General features: G+C 37.0%; 1 protein-coding gene across 11 annotated transcripts in view; it reads left to right on the forward strand.

Annotated features, from left to right (window-relative positions):
• SUPT20H (SPT20 homolog, SAGA complex component) overlaps positions 1 to 17445 on the forward strand; it is a 29787-nt gene that overhangs the window by 11811 nt on the left and 531 nt on the right. For 2 of the 11 annotated variants that reach the window (XM_039696583.1, XM_039696584.1), the window contains exons 15-23: positions 2221 to 2253; positions 4152 to 4263; positions 6285 to 6393; positions 6635 to 6793; positions 8525 to 8837; positions 9821 to 9975; positions 12274 to 12329; positions 15845 to 15950; positions 16487 to 16614. In XM_039696583.1, coding sequence (XP_039552517.1) covers positions 2221 to 2253; positions 4152 to 4263; positions 6285 to 6393; positions 6635 to 6793; positions 8525 to 8837; positions 9821 to 9975; positions 12274 to 12329; positions 15845 to 15950; positions 16487 to 16614 — 1171 coding nt within the window. The other 9 variants (XM_039696585.1, XM_039696587.1, XM_039696588.1 and 6 more) reach the window with 7 other exon arrangements.

Below are 17445 nucleotides of genomic sequence, written 5' to 3' on the forward strand. Positions count from 1 at the left end.
TAGAAGTCTGACTTAAGATTTTTTTAACCACAAAAAACCCAAACCAAAATGTGTACAAGCAACACAAGTACATATTTCAAATGTACTTTTGCGTTAAATTAGTACATTCTTTTACATTAAAATATATTGGGGGAGAAATAAGATCGCCTGCAAATCCAGTCATGAAAATTGTGGAGACACTGTGAGATGTTGTTGCCCTTCTTTTTGGTGATGCTCAGAATTGTGATTGTCCTCAAAATTTGCCTGATGCTATGAAAGCATAAGATATGACTATACTCTATTTACTCTTAGATCCAGTTGAAGTAAATAAATGAAGGAAAACGTGAGCTTCTGAGAAGCTTCATAATTTTGAATTGTTTGGAGTATGCTGGTTTTGGCTGTGGTTCTACAAAGATTCTCTGCTCTCAGCTGTTTTTGTTGTTTATACCGGATTATTTGTGTGGAGGAACCCAAGCAGCAGAGTAGGGCCTATAAATTTCACTAAGGCAAGGAGCAGTGAGACTGAGCAAACCTTTTAGTTCTGCTAATGAAAGTTATTTTTATCTTCTAGTATGTAATCATTCTCTTACTTTTTTTTTAAATCTTAAAACATCCTGAGTTTTAAGAATATTTTGTCCCTAGACTTGAGCTATTCACTGTTAGTTTCCATACTGTCGTGGTTTAACCCCAGCTAGCAGCTAGGCACCATGCAAACTCACTTTTTTTTTAAATCTTAAAACAGCCTGAGTTTTAAGAATATTTAAGAATATTTTATCCCTAGACTTGAGCTAGGGATAAACTAACAGTTTCCATACCAGCTAGCACCCCAGCTAGCAGCTAGGCACCATGCAAACTCACTCCCTCCTCCCCTGACCTCCTTGGTGGGATGGGGCAAAAAATAGCAAAGGTAAAAGTGAGGAGCCATGTGGCTTGAGATAAGGACAGTTTAATAGATCTAGGAAAACCTACACGTGCAAGCAAAACAAAACAAGGAATCCATTCACCACTTCCCATGGGCAGGCAGGTGTTTGCCTGTCTCCAGGAGGGCAAGGCTCCATCGCACCTCATGGTTACTGGGAAAGACAAGTGCCTTCTCTCTAAATGCTTCCCCTATCCTCTCTATCTTTTTACCCTGGCTTTATATGCTGAGCATGGTGCCATATGGTATGTGTAGAATATCCCTTCCTTTGGTCACTTGGGGTCAGCTGTCCTTGCAGTGTCACTTCCCCACTTCTTGTACACCCCTAGCCCTTTTGCTTGTGAGAGACTTTTGTCAGTACTGCTTAAGAATAGCTAAAACATCCTTGTATTACCAATGCTGTTTTTAGCACAAATCCAAAATAGCCGTGTGTCAGCTACCATGGAGAAAATTAACTCTACCCTAGCCAAAACCAGCACACATACTTAGTACTGACCTTTTTGGAACAGCAGTGCTAGCTTAGAGTTGTGTAATAAGGCTGGGAATTAAATTAATTTAGGGGTATTAAATGCCTAGAAGGTTTGGAAATCATTGCTCAGACACTAACAATAAAATTAATCAAAGCTTGGGTAACTCATCCTTAGCAAACTGTCATATGAGATGAAAGGTGAAATAAACTTTTTTGTTGTTCAGTAAAATAATTTTTTTAACTTTTTTTTTTGAGCTGGAGAAAGAGAAAGTTTTGTAAAGTTAAACACAGCAATAAGCTTACAAGCCGTAAGTGTTACACAAAAGAGAGATACTTATTTAGGAGGTCTGGAAATTCATGGGGAATTGGAATTGGCATAAGTGAAATCAAGCAATGGAAACTAAATGTTTGTTAAAATATTATGCATAGGACTGTTTTTGACCTTCCCTCAGCATGTTTGTATTTCAGTCTGAGTGTACTGGTAGGGTGCTGGTTTATACATAACTTTTCCTTTGTACTTTTTACATAAATAATTCTGTAGCAGTTATTTGCTTCCATTTTTAAAAAAAATATAAAATCCAAAACTTCTATATTCTTCCTTTTGCTTTGTAGGTAATTTACTGTTAAAGAAGACCATATTAGATCATGTATGTATATTATATATATAGTTAGGAAGTTAAGTGTATATTTCAAATACTGAATGATACTCAGTCCATTGAATGGATGCATTATCATTTGTATTTCAAGCAGGTATGAAAATAAATACAGCACTGCCATTTGTTTGAAGCTTTGTGATTATAAAAATATGTCCTTTTAGTCTAATTCATGACTAAAAATGTACTTTACATTTTAGGTTCCTTATTGGTTCGAAGACTGATGCTGAAAGGTAAATTAATATAGTTTGTACAGCTATTTGGCTTGATTACAAATAATAAATTTTGTTCCTTTTTGGCAGTTATGACTGCCAGTGTTACAGTTATGGAAACAGGTGCAGAACAAAGAGGAATTAGTCATCATATCAAGAAGTAGAATAGTGTGTAGTTTCTGTATTTAACAAGCAAGGAAGAATAGAGGACATCAAATACGTAAGTACACCTGAACTCTGAGCACTTAGCAGTAATTTCATCCTGACATTTGGCATGGTAAATTAGCAATCATGGAAATGGCTCATTTAAACTTGTCATTTGAAGTGTAATCTAGGATTTAAGATTTATACACCTTCATTTTCTGTATTGCACATGTCTTGATTCCGCTTTCCTAGAGAAGTAAATAATAAACCAATTTTTCAGTATATTTTAGTTGTAGAATGAGTAGGAGTAGCAGTTCAGGGGTAACTGAGGCAGCAAAATAAGTGTTTTTTTAAGTATTCGTTAGAGTACATCACATTAGATTGCCTGTGCATATAAGCACAGAACCTTTAAAAGGCAGCCTCTGTTAGAGCCAGTTTTGTGCTTCTATAGGATACTGCTGGCTACGTACATGCCATAGCTCTTATGCCCATGCACCCTTATGTGCCTGGCAGGGAAATTAGTCTTTGATTTGATCACAAATCATTAATAATTTTTTTTTAAATAGGTAATTTTGATCAAGAAACTCTTTGCTTATGTTCTCTCCTGCCTCCTTTGTGCTGATACTTTTGCTTCTTGTTCTGTAAGCTGAACTGGGGAGATTGGCTGGCTGAAAAGTAAAACAACAATATTACAAGAGCCTAGTTTTAACTGGGATTTCCGCATCATGTTTGTCACTGTGTTGCACAAGTCCTTTCATCAGAATAAGCAACAGGATTTCAGTGACAAGGACAAGAAGAAACGGTAGAGGAGTGCAGGACCACCTTTTTGAGTACATGGCATTTTACTACCCTGATTCCACCAATTTTTAAGTCAGTCTAAAATCTAATAGCTACAAAAAGTGCACTGCCCCCTTTCCTCTGTCGTGTGTGTCAGGGCCCTTGCTTATGTCTGCATTAGTCAGGTAACAGCATATGACAGAAGCAGGGCTACATCAAAATAAAGAGTATTTCATCACATTTAGGTGTGAGGTAATGGAAATATTCCAGCTGGTTTTCACCGAGGTCCAGTCTGCCAGAGTGTAAGTGACCACATCACTTCAGGTTTATATTTCAGGGTCATTTTGTATATTCCACTCATGTTTGTGAAACAGTATTTTCTCAGCTTGGTTGTCTTAGATTAGTAGAGATGTAGTATCTGATTCAGATAATTTGATAGATCAGTATTTTAAACTTGTTTCCCTGATGCTTTATCACATGTCTGTCATAATGCTCACAGGGGAGTATTGTTCAGCCCTTGCATTTAGTCTCCTCATCTGAAACAGACCTCAAGCTGAAGGAGAGGTGACTGTTTCACAGGCAGCATAACCAGAAGAGACACTTCTATAAAATATTCTGGATCTCTGTAAAAAAGGGGGAAGGGGATCCCTGTTGACTGATATCCCAAAGATCTGCAGTTGCTTTTGGGAATGGAACTGTTCTGTTGTTCTCGATATTCCTCCAGTAGAGTGTTTCTTACACTGTGTTTTGTATTAGGAAAAAAAAGAGATTAAAAGTTACAACTGAATAAATCTAAGAGCCCAGGAATATAATGTTGAAAGATACAAAGAGGTATTAGTATGTTTTATAGATGTGCATCTTTATGTAATATAGATATATGCTTACACAATATAAAAAATATATGACTATAACATATACAGTTATGTGTTTATCTCTTAAGTATCTACTTTGGAAGTTCAAATTTGTTAATCTTTTTATGTCCTTATTGTTTGTTTCAGGGTGGTGAACCAGTACCAGGAGTTAGTGCAAAATGAAGCTAAATGTACTGTGAAAATGTTTCATAATTCAAGTGGATCAGTCAGTCATCTTTCTCCAGGGAAGGAAATGGAAGTGAGTTTATCAAGCTACAGATTTCTTTTATTTGCACTTAATTCTTGAATTATTAGAATAAGTTTTGCTATCCACATTTAACAGTAAAATAACCTAAAAATGTTATCCTGAATGAATTTTTAAATGCATTATGGTCATGATCATTCAATGTGAGTGTATTGGAAAAGTTAGTGGAAAGCATTTATGTTTTCAATGTTCAAATGTTGTCTTTTAGCTGTTTTGAGGGTTGAGGGATTGGCTCTGTACCATGCAGCTCCAGAGTTTTGTTTTAGCATTTTCCCCTGTTCAGGTGAACTTTTCACAGAGCAGTACAGTAAAATGCAGCTGTGTGTCTTGTTTTGCAGGTCAGTAAACACAGGAGCAGATGGAGTAGCTAAACTTCTTTTACCTTTAGAAATTTAAATTATTTTGTCTTCAATTTGTAGAGGAAAACTTAAAAAAAACCCCACCCAAACAAAAACCAATACAAACAAAAGAAACAAAAAGCCAAAGGCAAAAATCCCTCAAACATACAAAAAAACACAAAAAACCCACTACAAAACAGAAACCCCAACAACTTTAAAGTGTGTATGTCTACATGCACACACATTTCTACATTTCCAGTATAAACCCTTGCATTCCCAAATTTTCCTGCCTGTTGGCATTGCCTTACATTTATTTGCTGCTTCTGGCTTTGTTTGGTCAGAGTCAGTACTTCAGCAGTGAGCTGTATGTTATACTTGGGCTAGTAAATGAGATTTGTACCCCCTGGGGTATTTCCTTGACATCTTTCCCCTAAATATCTACTTAAAAACTCCAGCAATGTTTTTCTGAAGGAGATAGTTCCTGGTGTCAGGCAAAACCAGCAGCATTCTAAGGCCAGCAGATGCAGAAAGGGATAGGGATGTTTCTGTGTATGTGCACATACACATGCATGTGTATATATACACATTAAAATCATATAATAAATGGGTGGAAGGGTGCTTGCCAAAATCAACTTGTCTGCCTGTACAAGCCCCTGCCAAAAGCTGGACTAGTGTTACTCAGGTTACCATATTTAATGATCTAGTTACCATTGGAATGGGACATTGGTCTTTATTTTCAAAACTAAGAAAGCAGATTTTAATAGAAAAATAGGAAGGTAGTCCTCAGAATTTTCCTCAAAAGATTCTTTTTTATAAGCAGGCAATTAGAAACATGTAGAGGGACTGTCTCTTATTACTGAGAATCAGTGGAAGTTAAGCTCACCAAAAATGGTGATTCTGTACAATGCTCTGATTTCTTAGCTCATGCAATTTAAGTGAGACTCCAGTATTGAAATAATCCTTTCACTGAATTGCCAGCTTCATGTCCTAGTTTCAGCAGTTTGCAAACTGTATGTTTGTTTAAACATTACTGTCATTTATGGATATCTGCTATAAGGTAAAAACACATAGACTGCAAGTGCATTTCACTGTTGAGTCTTTAGACAATGTCAGCTTTTGGAATTATGGATTTAGTTCTGGTGCCACTGAAGCCGTTGGGGAAATGTGTGTTGATTTATCTGCATTCAGGATTTTCCTATATTTATTTGAAATCTTGCTCCCAGAATGAAGAATTCTGATCCTGTTCTTTAAGTCTGTCTTGAGTGAAAATGGCAGGTATATACAGAGTGAATGAATGAAATTATGTAATTTTTCAAATAAAACCTAAATGTTTTATTATTTCAGGTGTATTCATCACTTTTGTGTTTGTGAAAATTACTACAAAAGATTCCAGAATTATGGAGAAAAGTGAAACTCTTATATTACTTATTTCTTTGCTCAGTTTAATTTTTTTACTAGCACTTTCATACTGCTTCTTGATGGTAAAGTCTATCTAAAGAGCATTCATCATGGGTTATTTTTTGTAAAATAAATACGTAAGCATCTGAAGTGGCTGAAAGGAATATTGTCATAGTTCTGAGAAGCCTTCATACAAATCAGTTGATGAATTGTCTTTTCTGTCAGCTATGTGAAAGCTCTCGTCATTGCTTGGTAGTGTTAATTTCTCTTTCCTCCCAGCAGCCAGAAAGTGTGTCAGGCTCTGTTCAGTCTTCAGTACTGGGGAAAGGTGTAAAACACCGACCTCCTCCTATCAAATTACCTTCAAGTTCAGGAAGTAGCTCTTCAGGTAATTATTTTTCGACTGAAACATCTAATTTTAACATGTTCTGGCTGTTGTAAAATGAAAGGATATCCCTTTAGCAAAGATTTAATTAAAAAATATCGGAATCCTATCTGTGAGAAGAGCATGGGGTTTTTTGGTTGCTTTTTTTTAAATTTATGATTATATTGTTCACAAAAGTGTTACCTAATATTCAAGCGAACATGTACTCACAGAATAGTAATGTCTTTTAATTATGCTTTTTCAGGTAATATTTTTAGTTCACAACAGTCAAGTGGCCATCTAAAATCCCCAACTCCACCTCCTCCCTCTAAGCCTGCTGGTCTTTCTCGGAAACAATCTATGGATCTTAATCAAGTTAGCATGCTGTCTCCAGCTGCCATGTCTCCTGCGAGCTCTTCACAAAGTGAGTCACGACCTAAATTCTCCATTAAATCTTAGGCTTTTGCATAAATGCTTCCTGAGATAAACTTCTTAACCTGTGGAATGATGAAACTTAAGTGTACAGTGTACCCTAAATTGTATCAGTTGTGCAGCTTCAGGCAGGTCTCTTGTTCACTGTATGTATTTTATGTTTATTGTAACTGTGTTCGTTTTCTGTATATATATGTATGCACCCTCTGTGTATACGTTTTAATACATTTTATGCAACTAGCATGATCTCATATATGAAAGGCTGGTAGATGATGTGATGAGATAAATTCCAAAGTGTAGATTTTTTTTCCTCCAGTGTAAAAACAGTATGTTAGATCAATTTGCTTTTACATTATTTAAGCATCTGGTTTTTTAAATGTTATAGGAGCTGGTGCAGTTGTGTATCTGTGTATGTATATAATCTGATCAGTCCCAAGGTGATTATACAATAAACGATAAGATGATTTTTTAAAAACACTCCTACACTGTTTTACAAATCATTGCTGATTGCAAGTGTGGTGGTGATGCTGCTGATGATAGCACCATATTCTCAGGTGTAAAAATGCAAATTTCAATCAGAAGTGACATCCTAGTTAAAGTATTTTCATTAACACTGACAGGGATCATTGTAATCTTAGCTGTAGATCATAAACGTTTTCTAAAACATGTATGTGTCTTGAGCCATTTCGTGAACAGATCTGTACAAATAGGAAACCATAGATGCAGCTTCTCAATTTTTTATGAATAATTGTATACTGCACATTCCAGTATCCTGCATGATATTATAATATGCTTTTTTGCATTAAATAATTTAAAATCTGGGTAGCGCAAAAGGTGTAACTTTTCTGCCTTCTTGTTTTGCACAAGATAAAAAAGAAAACTTAAGTTTTCTTCCAAAATAATGAGTCTGGTTTTATGTTAGTGTTATGAATTGTGTAAATCTGCTGCACACAGTTACTTTAAGGCTCTGGTCACCATTCATATTTATTTCCTTTCTTTCTGCAGGACATGAAAGCTAAAACAAAAAAAAAGAAAAACAAAAAGAAACCAGCTCAAGTTTTTTGGGGTTTTTTTTTTTGTTTTTCTATTGATAACTTTTGCCTACTGCATCTGCAACAAATACAGCTGTATGTGTTACATTTAAGTAGAAAGAATTACACAGTAGCTTTTAAAGATGCAGTATTATCCTCTTCTATGGTTCTTAAGTACTAGATAGTTGCTTTTTATTTGGTTGATACTTGGAAAATTGCAGTTTGACTATCTGATGAAATTTAGATCAGCCCCATGATCATTGAAATTGTACGTGATCTTGCTGACTCTTGTTTTCCATGATAAGTTTTTAACACAACCTGTTGTGCAGGCAGTACATGGATACTATTATACTATTTGTTTAACAGTTTAGGATGAACATCAATTGGGTTAAAATGGTCACTAAGAAATTAAGTGTTTCTGAATAGAATTATGACTTGATGGATTATGGAAGCCTTAAAGGAAAATAGAAATTGGTGTATGCCACAAGGAATGAAGCATGGAGATTTTCTTTGTGATTCTACTGCATCCTTAACAATGAGTGTGTGCTGCAACACTTGTCATGTAGAAATTAACACTTGCAGTCTAAAAAACAGAAGAAATTGTCAATGCTAAGTAAGATTCCATTAACCTTATACAAAAAGGACTGGCCTTTTATAACAAACTAGCACTTTTTATTTTTCTCAATGAGCAGGGTCTGGAACTCCTAAACCATCTACTCCTACTCCAACCAACACCCCTTCATCGACCCCACACCCTCCTGATGCTCAGAGCTCAACTCCTATTACCCTTTCTGCCACCCCTACTCCCCAAGATTCAGGCTTCACCCCTCAGCCCACTTTGTTAACCCCGTTTGCTCAGCAGCAAATGTCTCTGAGCCAGGCACTGCCTGTAATGACCATTCCTCTTTCCACCATGGTAACATCCATTACTACAGGAACAACCTCCACCCAGGTCATGGCAAACCCTGCAGGACTTAACTTCATCAATGTAGTGGGCTCTGTGTGGTAAGTCTTTTGTTATGATGGTTTCTTAATTTGCCATAGGGGTTGGTTGGTTGGTGGGAGGGGGTGTGATCCAGGACTGTCCACCATCCATTAGGGTAAATATTTTTCAGGATCTGCAGTTCAAAAAGATCACTCACTTTGTAATTACAAAGTGAAGAGACCCTAGAAACTATTTGTATTTCTCAAATAGAAGTCAACTACTATTAGATTATTGAAAAGATCTCTTAAGCAAGGCCTTTATTGCTTTCATCTTTGTGGAGTTGTATAGGTTCATTTCTGGAAGCTTTATCTCAATTTAAGTGATTTCTGAGGTTTTGCTCTGTAAGTTTGAAAACTTTTTATTAATCAGAGGGGAGGTAGAATATCATATGCAGACCAATCTAAATGAAAAATGGGAACAGATTTGTTTCTATCAATTTGAGAAAGCATTGCGGTGAAACACTCTTTGATCCTTAAAACTCATTTTGTGGTTTGAAAAAAATAATAAATGCTGTCAAGTATAGATGGTATGGTGTAACATGAACTCCTTTTTAGACTAAGGAAAAGTCTGTGATTTTGATGGTCAGTGTAAGACACATAGTGTGCTTCAATGCAGGTATCAGACATTCAAATTATCCAGCTAAGGTGTTCAGCAGCTGGTCACTGTTGATAAATTGGACTTTTTTAAATAAACCTGTTCCTTTTATGATAGTAGAACCATTTTGAAGACTGCTGACCTTTTAGTATTTCTAGAATGAAAGGACCACTTGTTTATTTTTAACAGTTGATATCAAAGAAAAAAAAAGAGAATGTGCTCATAATATGAAATATATGTTAAGCTCTAGGCAAAACAATTTTTTTAAGCTGTATTGATGCTTTATCCATAGTCCCATAATTTACGGCAAGCTATTGATTTATTTGCCATGACACAGAGGTCAACAATTTGGTTATTCAGATTTACTTGTGCCACTTGGGTTTGATGTGTTGTCTTTCCTCTTCTACAGTGGAGCACAGTCACTGATGAGTGGTTCAAACCCTATGTTGGGGTGCAACACTGGTGCCATAGCCCCTGCAGGTATAAATCTGAGTGGCATTTTACCCCCAGGAGGTCTGGTACCAAGTGCGCTGCCCGCTGCAATGCAATCTGCCTCCCAAGCAGGTCAGTGTGACTGAGTGGAAAAGCCACCCTTCAGACAGGCACAGTGTGAAAATTCTGTGAGAAAAATGGACTGAAGTGGCCATTGTGTGAAGAGGTTGTGTATTTGGTGGCTGGAGCTCAGGAACAACATATATGTGTTTGTATTCAAGGTATAGGCTGTGTTGGAGTTTATTTGAAGCTGGTTTTTGGTGAGCTAGGTGGGGGATACACAGTTTGGTGCACTCAATAAGAAGTTCGAGAGAAAATCTGAATTTAAATGAAATTTTGATAATGGTGACTGCCAGAAAAGTCATCATTGAATTTAAGAAAACGGCCTCACTTTCTGAATGTGTGGGGCATTTTATTCTGGCCCTGGTACTACTTTATTCTTGTACAACAATTAAGTAGCTCCTTATTGCCTTCAAATGCATCTATATAAATCTTAAAGTAGCTCCTTATTGCTTCAAATGCAACTATATAAATCTTAAAAGTACAATTTAAATTATCAGTTTATTTTTTCTGAACATATAATTAAAAAAAGGTCTAGTGTATGGTTATAGAATGAGAACAGTAGAAGACTTCAAGATATCCATCCCTTATGCTAAGAGTTAAATCTGTCTAAACCATACTGAACCAATGTTTATCTAAACTGTATTTAAATATCTTCACTGAAGAAGATTCCAGTCTTCCTCAGTAGCTGTTTGGAGCGGCTCATTATCAATGCAAAATGTTTCCTTCTAATTACAGTGCATCTCCTGAATTGCAATTTTTTTTTCCTCCTATATCCTTCAGATGTGAAAAATAGTTGTTCACTCTTTCTCTTTACCTTCTAAGTATCAAACATGCTGTCATGTCCCACATTTGTCTTTTTCTGATAGGTCGTATTTTTCAAACCTTTCATAATCCTGTCACTCTTTTCTAGACTGTCCAATTTGCTTACATCCTTCTTAAAATGTGATAACCAAAACGGGACACAAGCCTGAGCTTGGCTGATTTACCACTGTGGAGCACAGCAGAATAAATGCATCTCATCTCTTTCACAACATTCCTGTTAACATTTCCCCAAATGAGGTCTGCCTATTTTTTATCTGTATTTTTTGCAACAGCATTACCTTAACATAAGAATGGCTTTACTAGTTTAGGCCAAAAATCCATCCAGTTTATATTCTATCCCTGACAGTTGCCATTAGAGGATACTGAGGAGAGTGTTTGAGATGAGGCAAAAGTGTGAAATGAAACATCCCTTGTCTACAACTGTACCTCTTCTGGCAATCTGCAGCTTTGAGACTTTCTCAGCTGAAGAATATCCACATGGATCTTTGTGCTTAATATCCTGTGCTAGATTTCTAGTCTGTGGATTTATCTAATTGGGTTTTTTATCTAATTGTATATTTTTGGAATCTCTACAGCATCTTGTGACAGTGAATTTTATAAATGTAAACTGTGTGAAGAGGTTCTTTTCTTTTGTGTGCTCTGTAGTTTGTGATATGGATGATTTGGATATGTTTGTGACCTCCTGTAACTTCTCGTGTCCTTTCTTGCTGTATAGACACAAAGATAGTAACAACTTTGTACTTGATCATTTGTCTTTTTTTAAATCAGTGTTACTGAGTTTTGGACCATTTCTTTAGTTCATGAGGATCGCTTTTAGTCTACTTCTGTCCTTTCAAGCACTATCAACTTCTACCAGTTAGGTGTCACAGATTTGTACATGCTGTGCTGTCACCCACACAACAGATGCAAGTAGTGAGCTGAGCTAGGTCTGTGCAAGACCTCCAGGATTTCTGTTTGATAGCTGCTGTCTTCCTGGAGCATTGCTCAGATTTGGGGAGGGATTGTTTTCCGTTTGGTTAGAGTGTATTACTTCATTGAGCCCTTGGGCTTTTTTGGATTTACTGTACAAACAGTAAAGCTTTTTAAAGGCAGAAGAAAGATCACTGAAAAATAACTGCTGTGGTGTTCTCCACAATCACGTTTGTGAATTGAACAGGTTATAGGTCACAGGGTATAATGTTATGTAGTGATACAGCTTTCATTCTGTTTAGTCAGTTCTTGTGCACTTTGAGTCTGAATAACTGAACTGCATTATGGAAAATGCAGCATTGTATTAAGTTTACCCTTAATTTACACTTGCCAGTATTACACTTTTATTATACTTGTATTATTATACACTTAGTATTAAATTTACACTCAATTTACACTTGCCAGTTTTCCAACTTCCAGATGTTTAGAAATAGTCCCAGTGGAAAGGTGTAGTGCAAAACACAAATACAACTGAGTAAAGACTCACTACTAATAAAAAGATGTTTTCTTTAACAGGCAGCCCATTTGGTTTGAAAAATACATCAAATCTTCGGCCCTTAAATCTTCTACAGGTAATTTATATACTTGGACACAATAATAATGATAATTTCTTATCTTTCTGTAGAGACCTTCTTAGTGCTGCTTACTGCACTGCCCCACACAGATCTTTGGAGCCATTTGGTCAGACCATTTACTGCAAATCTTAATTGCTTATTTAAAAGGCTTAGAATAAGAGAAAAGACATTTCCATAGACATACCAGGTGGAAGTTCTATTCCTAGCTCAGAAAAAAGCAGATAATTCCCAGTAACAATATAAAGATGCTGACATTTGGATTCAAAATATTAATCCTAAAATACAATCTTTCAGAATTTGCATAAGGTTTCATTGCAGATCACAGACTAAAGTTACAATTATAGTGTTCAAAACAGTGTAGTAGAATCGATTTGCATAAGGTTTCATTGCAGATCATAGACTACAGTGTTACAATTATAGTGTTCAAAACAGTGTAGTAGAATCACACAGAGGTTACACTTAGAATGCCTAAAAGCCAAGCTCAGCATGCACAGGTAGGTTTAGAGTTTTTGAAAATCAAAGTTCATGTAAGATAGGGAGTTTAGAAGGACTGTAAATGCTTTATTTACACTAAGCATACATACAAATACAAACATGAGCAGCATTTATTACGTCAGAGTTGCATTTAAAAGCAGAGCAGGGGTTGTTTGTGGAACTGGGTGGAGATCCCGGACCTTGAAGTCAGCTGCCAGTAGCCGGTGCAGAATTGGAGCTAATGTGTTCCTCATAGGTTGCACCACACTTCAAAAAATTACTACTAGCTTTGCTACTTCCTCTTCCCACTCCTGTACACTCCAGAAACATGGAAAAGGGCAGGCACAGGAGGCAGTTACGCCAGAATAGAGCTCTTCTGTAGAATTAAATGCTTGTATTTGAGTGATTACATGTTGAAGGACATTCTTTCAAGGCAGCTCTGCCACTCATATAAACCAAGAACAATTCAGCTGAAATAAGTGCAGTTAAAGCTGGAATAAGGGGTAGTAATCAAACCCATTTCACTATCTATTAAAATTCAGTGGAATATTCTGAAAGTGAAAATGGTATACAGTGCAGTTGAAGACTGGCATTTATCTTTCTAGTATCAGTACAGTATCTGCCATTTTAATTAAATATTTTCCTCTGGAAATATCTTTCTGTAAGTTAATGCAAGTTTGTTTTTAGAGCATGAGCCTTTTTCAGAAACAGCAACAATTATAAATTGATTGATTTTAAAGGCATTAATTACAAAACAAAAATCAAGCCTCTGGGAAGTACACCACTATCAATAGTTCATCCTAGAACAGTAGGAAACTCAGCAGTTTGATTGAATTATGCCTTTTGTTTTTAATCTTCAACAGCTTCCAGGTGGTTCACTTATTTTTAACTCACTCCAGCAGCAGCTGTCACAGTTTTCTCCACAGTAACAATCTCAGCAGCCTACAACCTGTAGTCCCCAGCAACAAGGAGAACAGGAGTGTGTGGAGGTGTGTGGAGGAAACAGTCTGGGGTGTGTGGAGGAAACAGTTTCTCCTCCCCATCTACACAAGTAAATGAGCCATTACCCCATAGATCTGAAACTCTTCCTCCTAAACTTTCTCAAACAGCAAAGAGTGCAGTGGCTCTTACCATGGCTGGAGCTGGGTTATACTTCTTTCTTTATATCCTGTATAGAAAATCTGTAACAACTGCTGAGCACTGTCTGACTCTGACATGAAGAGAACCAGCCCCACTGTATGAGTGGTGTAAAATCAGCTTAGTGCTTTATCATAACAAATAGATATATCAGATGAACAGAGAAAAAATGCAGTGAGGACTGTTACAGAGAAACAAAAACTTGTTACTGACACTGCTGAGTTGGCTTACAAACCTTGCTGCTGTAGTTCAGCAGAATTTTCTTTACACCAAAGAAACTACTAGTTGTCTTTAAAGCTTTAATCTTAAGACATTTGCTCTATTGCTGCCTGTAATTAGTGTTAAAGGCGATAGACACTGATCCATCCTCAAATGACAAATTTTGAGTGACCAGTTGCACCTTAAAAATCCTAAGGTGCAAGTACCAGGTTAGTACTTAAAAACCCTAACCAACATTGATGCAGCAGTGTGAGAAAACTTGCTGCTCTGCTTTTGTGTTCTCAGACACACAAGCCTTCTGCTTACCAAATACTCTCTACTGCATACTCAAGTCTGTCATAATTTCATTTGTGATACTGTAGACTGTTCATAAATAAGATGCCTCTCTGAAATTTTTTATGGTATATAGCCTCCTGTGCCACAGGTCTTGTTCTGGATTGTGGGACAGTTTAACGGAAACTTCCCAATTTGTTCACAGCATCCGAATCTCTGAATGTCATTTAGTAGTTGAACTACTAAAAAAAAAAAGTGACCTTGTACTGTTGGATTTTATTTTCTAGATATTGAATATCAAGGGCGGGCATTAATAAAAAGGCTGACATAAGCATAGTTCTTGTGGCAGGAAGTTCTGGAGAAAATCAATCTCTGCATTGGTTAAACCACCCTAAGGAATTTCTCTCATACCTTGCATTATAGAGGAGGGGATTGTTGGCTATAATGAGATATTAAAACACTAGATTCCTTAGCTTGATAAGGAGAGGGATGTATGTACTCTCAGTGCTTAGTGAGAAAGCTTAGGCTCAGAAACAATAGTTTTCTGTGCTACCAATATAATATAAATATGCTTAGGGATTAATATGCCTCTCATACTTCGGGATTTTCCCTACATGGTGGTTCTATGTCTCTTTACTCATCATGGAGATGATGATGTCTCAACGTGCAATCTTTTGGTCTGGTTTTCCTAGATCTTAGCATTATAATGTAATGCTAAAGAAGTATTGCAGCTCCTGGACTGAAGCAGCTTTTTTCCGACTCATAAGCCATGCAGTTTTCTTGAATTGTGCATATACTTTATTTCCCTGTGTTATAAATCAGTGCATAATTTAAGTTCTAAAAGAGGTCATAATTCAGCACCCTTTGACTTTAGGAGACACTAGGTCAGACTCCACTAATTCCTTTAAAGTGATTACTGTGAAAACTACGGTGTTCTGAAAACATAATTTTAAAAGCAGGGTCTGTATTTGAAATGAAGGAGCGTGTGGTGCAATATGAACATGGGAATGTGTCAGCCTTTGCACACTTTGATTGATTAGGACCTTTGCACATGGATATCTTGGGGTCCTCTAAAGACTGGGGCTGGGAGTGGGACAGGAAATTGTCATAAGATTACAACCATGAAGTGTAGTCTGCTAGACTGCAGAGAAATTGACAACTACGTGGACTTCTGCTGGGTAACAGCAGCAATACCATTTCTGCCAAAACAAAGCTGTTCTGGGGTATTCGGTATCTGTTTGTTCTGCTGATATTGACTACACTATAGTCTGTATCTGGCACGCACTGGATGATGTAGTATTTAATGTTTTTAAATGGCACTTCAGAAGTTTGCCTTCACACTGGCTTTATTTGCTTATTCATTGATACGAAAGTTTGGTAATAAGGATCAAGCTTTTCATTTTTGCTAGGGGTCTGACCAAGGTCCATCCAATCAAGATCAGGCATTATCTGCCCAACAAGCTGCTGTAATTAACCTGACTGGAGTAGGGAATTTTATGCAACCTCAAGCCACAGGTATGTGCTTGCTGAGCCTCCTTTTGTAGTGAAGTGTTTATGTTGATAAATTCACACTGAAATGAAGTTTGGTCTTAAGGAAGTCTTACGTTAGATCAGAATGATTTACTGTTTATTATCAGGACATGAATTCTATGAGAAATACTCGACTTCTAAAGCATGCACTTCTCTGCTTTGTTGGGCAGTTAAGTGCCATCAATTGATGGTTATCACATGAAAACAAGTTACACTTAAGACAAAATGAAAATGCAGGGAACTTCATGCCAGACTTCATTAAGGAATGTTTCTTTAACTTTGTGCTTAACATCCAGTGTGAGAAACCTTTGTGTCTCCACAAGCACTTCATAATCAAATTATGTTCTAACTAACAGAGTATGTATATCATGTATACTTTATTCTGCACTGATCCAAATTTGACTCTGAAACTAATTCTATTGATCCCCCTTTCCTGTTACACTGTATTCCTATGTCTTCCTCCCCTGACCAACTCAACCTGACCTCTTTGACCTGCCTGCTTTCCCCTTCTCCTTTCTCAGTGTTGTCTCAGCTTGGCTCTGCCGTGAACAGACCTGGGCAAAGCCTTCCTCAGCAGAGACTCCAGCTCTCTTCTGCCTTGCAACAGCAACAACAACAAGCCTTGCAGCAGCAGCAGCAACAGATACAAGTAATCCAGCAACTTCACTCTGACTGTGTTAAAAAAAATTAAATTAAAAATACAATTCTTGGCTCCAAAATCAAAAATATTGCCCTCTTGGGCTCTCTTTTTAACTAATAGTTATGGTCTCGTAAATTGAAGGAAAAAAGAAAAATAACACAACCAACATGTATTTGGCAAGCTATCATGCAAGACCTGAAATCTGTGGTTGTCTCAGCTTGGAGCACTGAATTTATTTTTATTTGTTTAAGCCCTCCACCTTCCTGATTTGCAAACATTCAAGGGGTGCTTGTGGCACATATCTAAATACTGTACCAGCTGCCAATAGATTTCAAAATGGCACGGATGTAAGCACCTGGAAGTTCGAATGTAGCACTGCTACAGTCAGTACATGAAAGCAAGAGCTCTGCAAAGCATTTCTTTACCATTCAGATGCTTCATGAAAACATTTTAGCACTTTTTTAGCACACAGTCTCATGTTTGTAATAAATACAGAAAATTCCTACAATGCATACACTGAGAAGCTATCACATTAAAAAGGTACTGTGCAACCCAAACACTCAGTGAAGTTGCTGAGTTACTGCAGTTACTGCAATGAAGAGAAAGGGCAAAGACACAAAGCTGTGCACATTCACATGTAAAATGTTAGCTTGTGCCCTCAGCAGTCTTCTGTGCCACTGGTGCTGCTTGACTGTACCCATTGCCCCAGTACATGGTGTGTTCCTTTTGTCAACCTGATGCTTCCTCATTTTTTCTTTCTCTCCCCCCCTTCATTCTTCCTGATGTGAAAGCTTTATAGTCAACACTAACAAGCTTTTTCTCCCTTCTCCTTCATGGCAG

This window comes from Passer montanus, unplaced genomic scaffold (assembly GCF_014805655.1).
Source record: "Passer montanus isolate IOZ18808 unplaced genomic scaffold, ASM1480565v1 scaffold99, whole genome shotgun sequence".
Taxonomy (NCBI): Eukaryota; Metazoa; Chordata; class Aves; order Passeriformes; family Passeridae; genus Passer; species Passer montanus.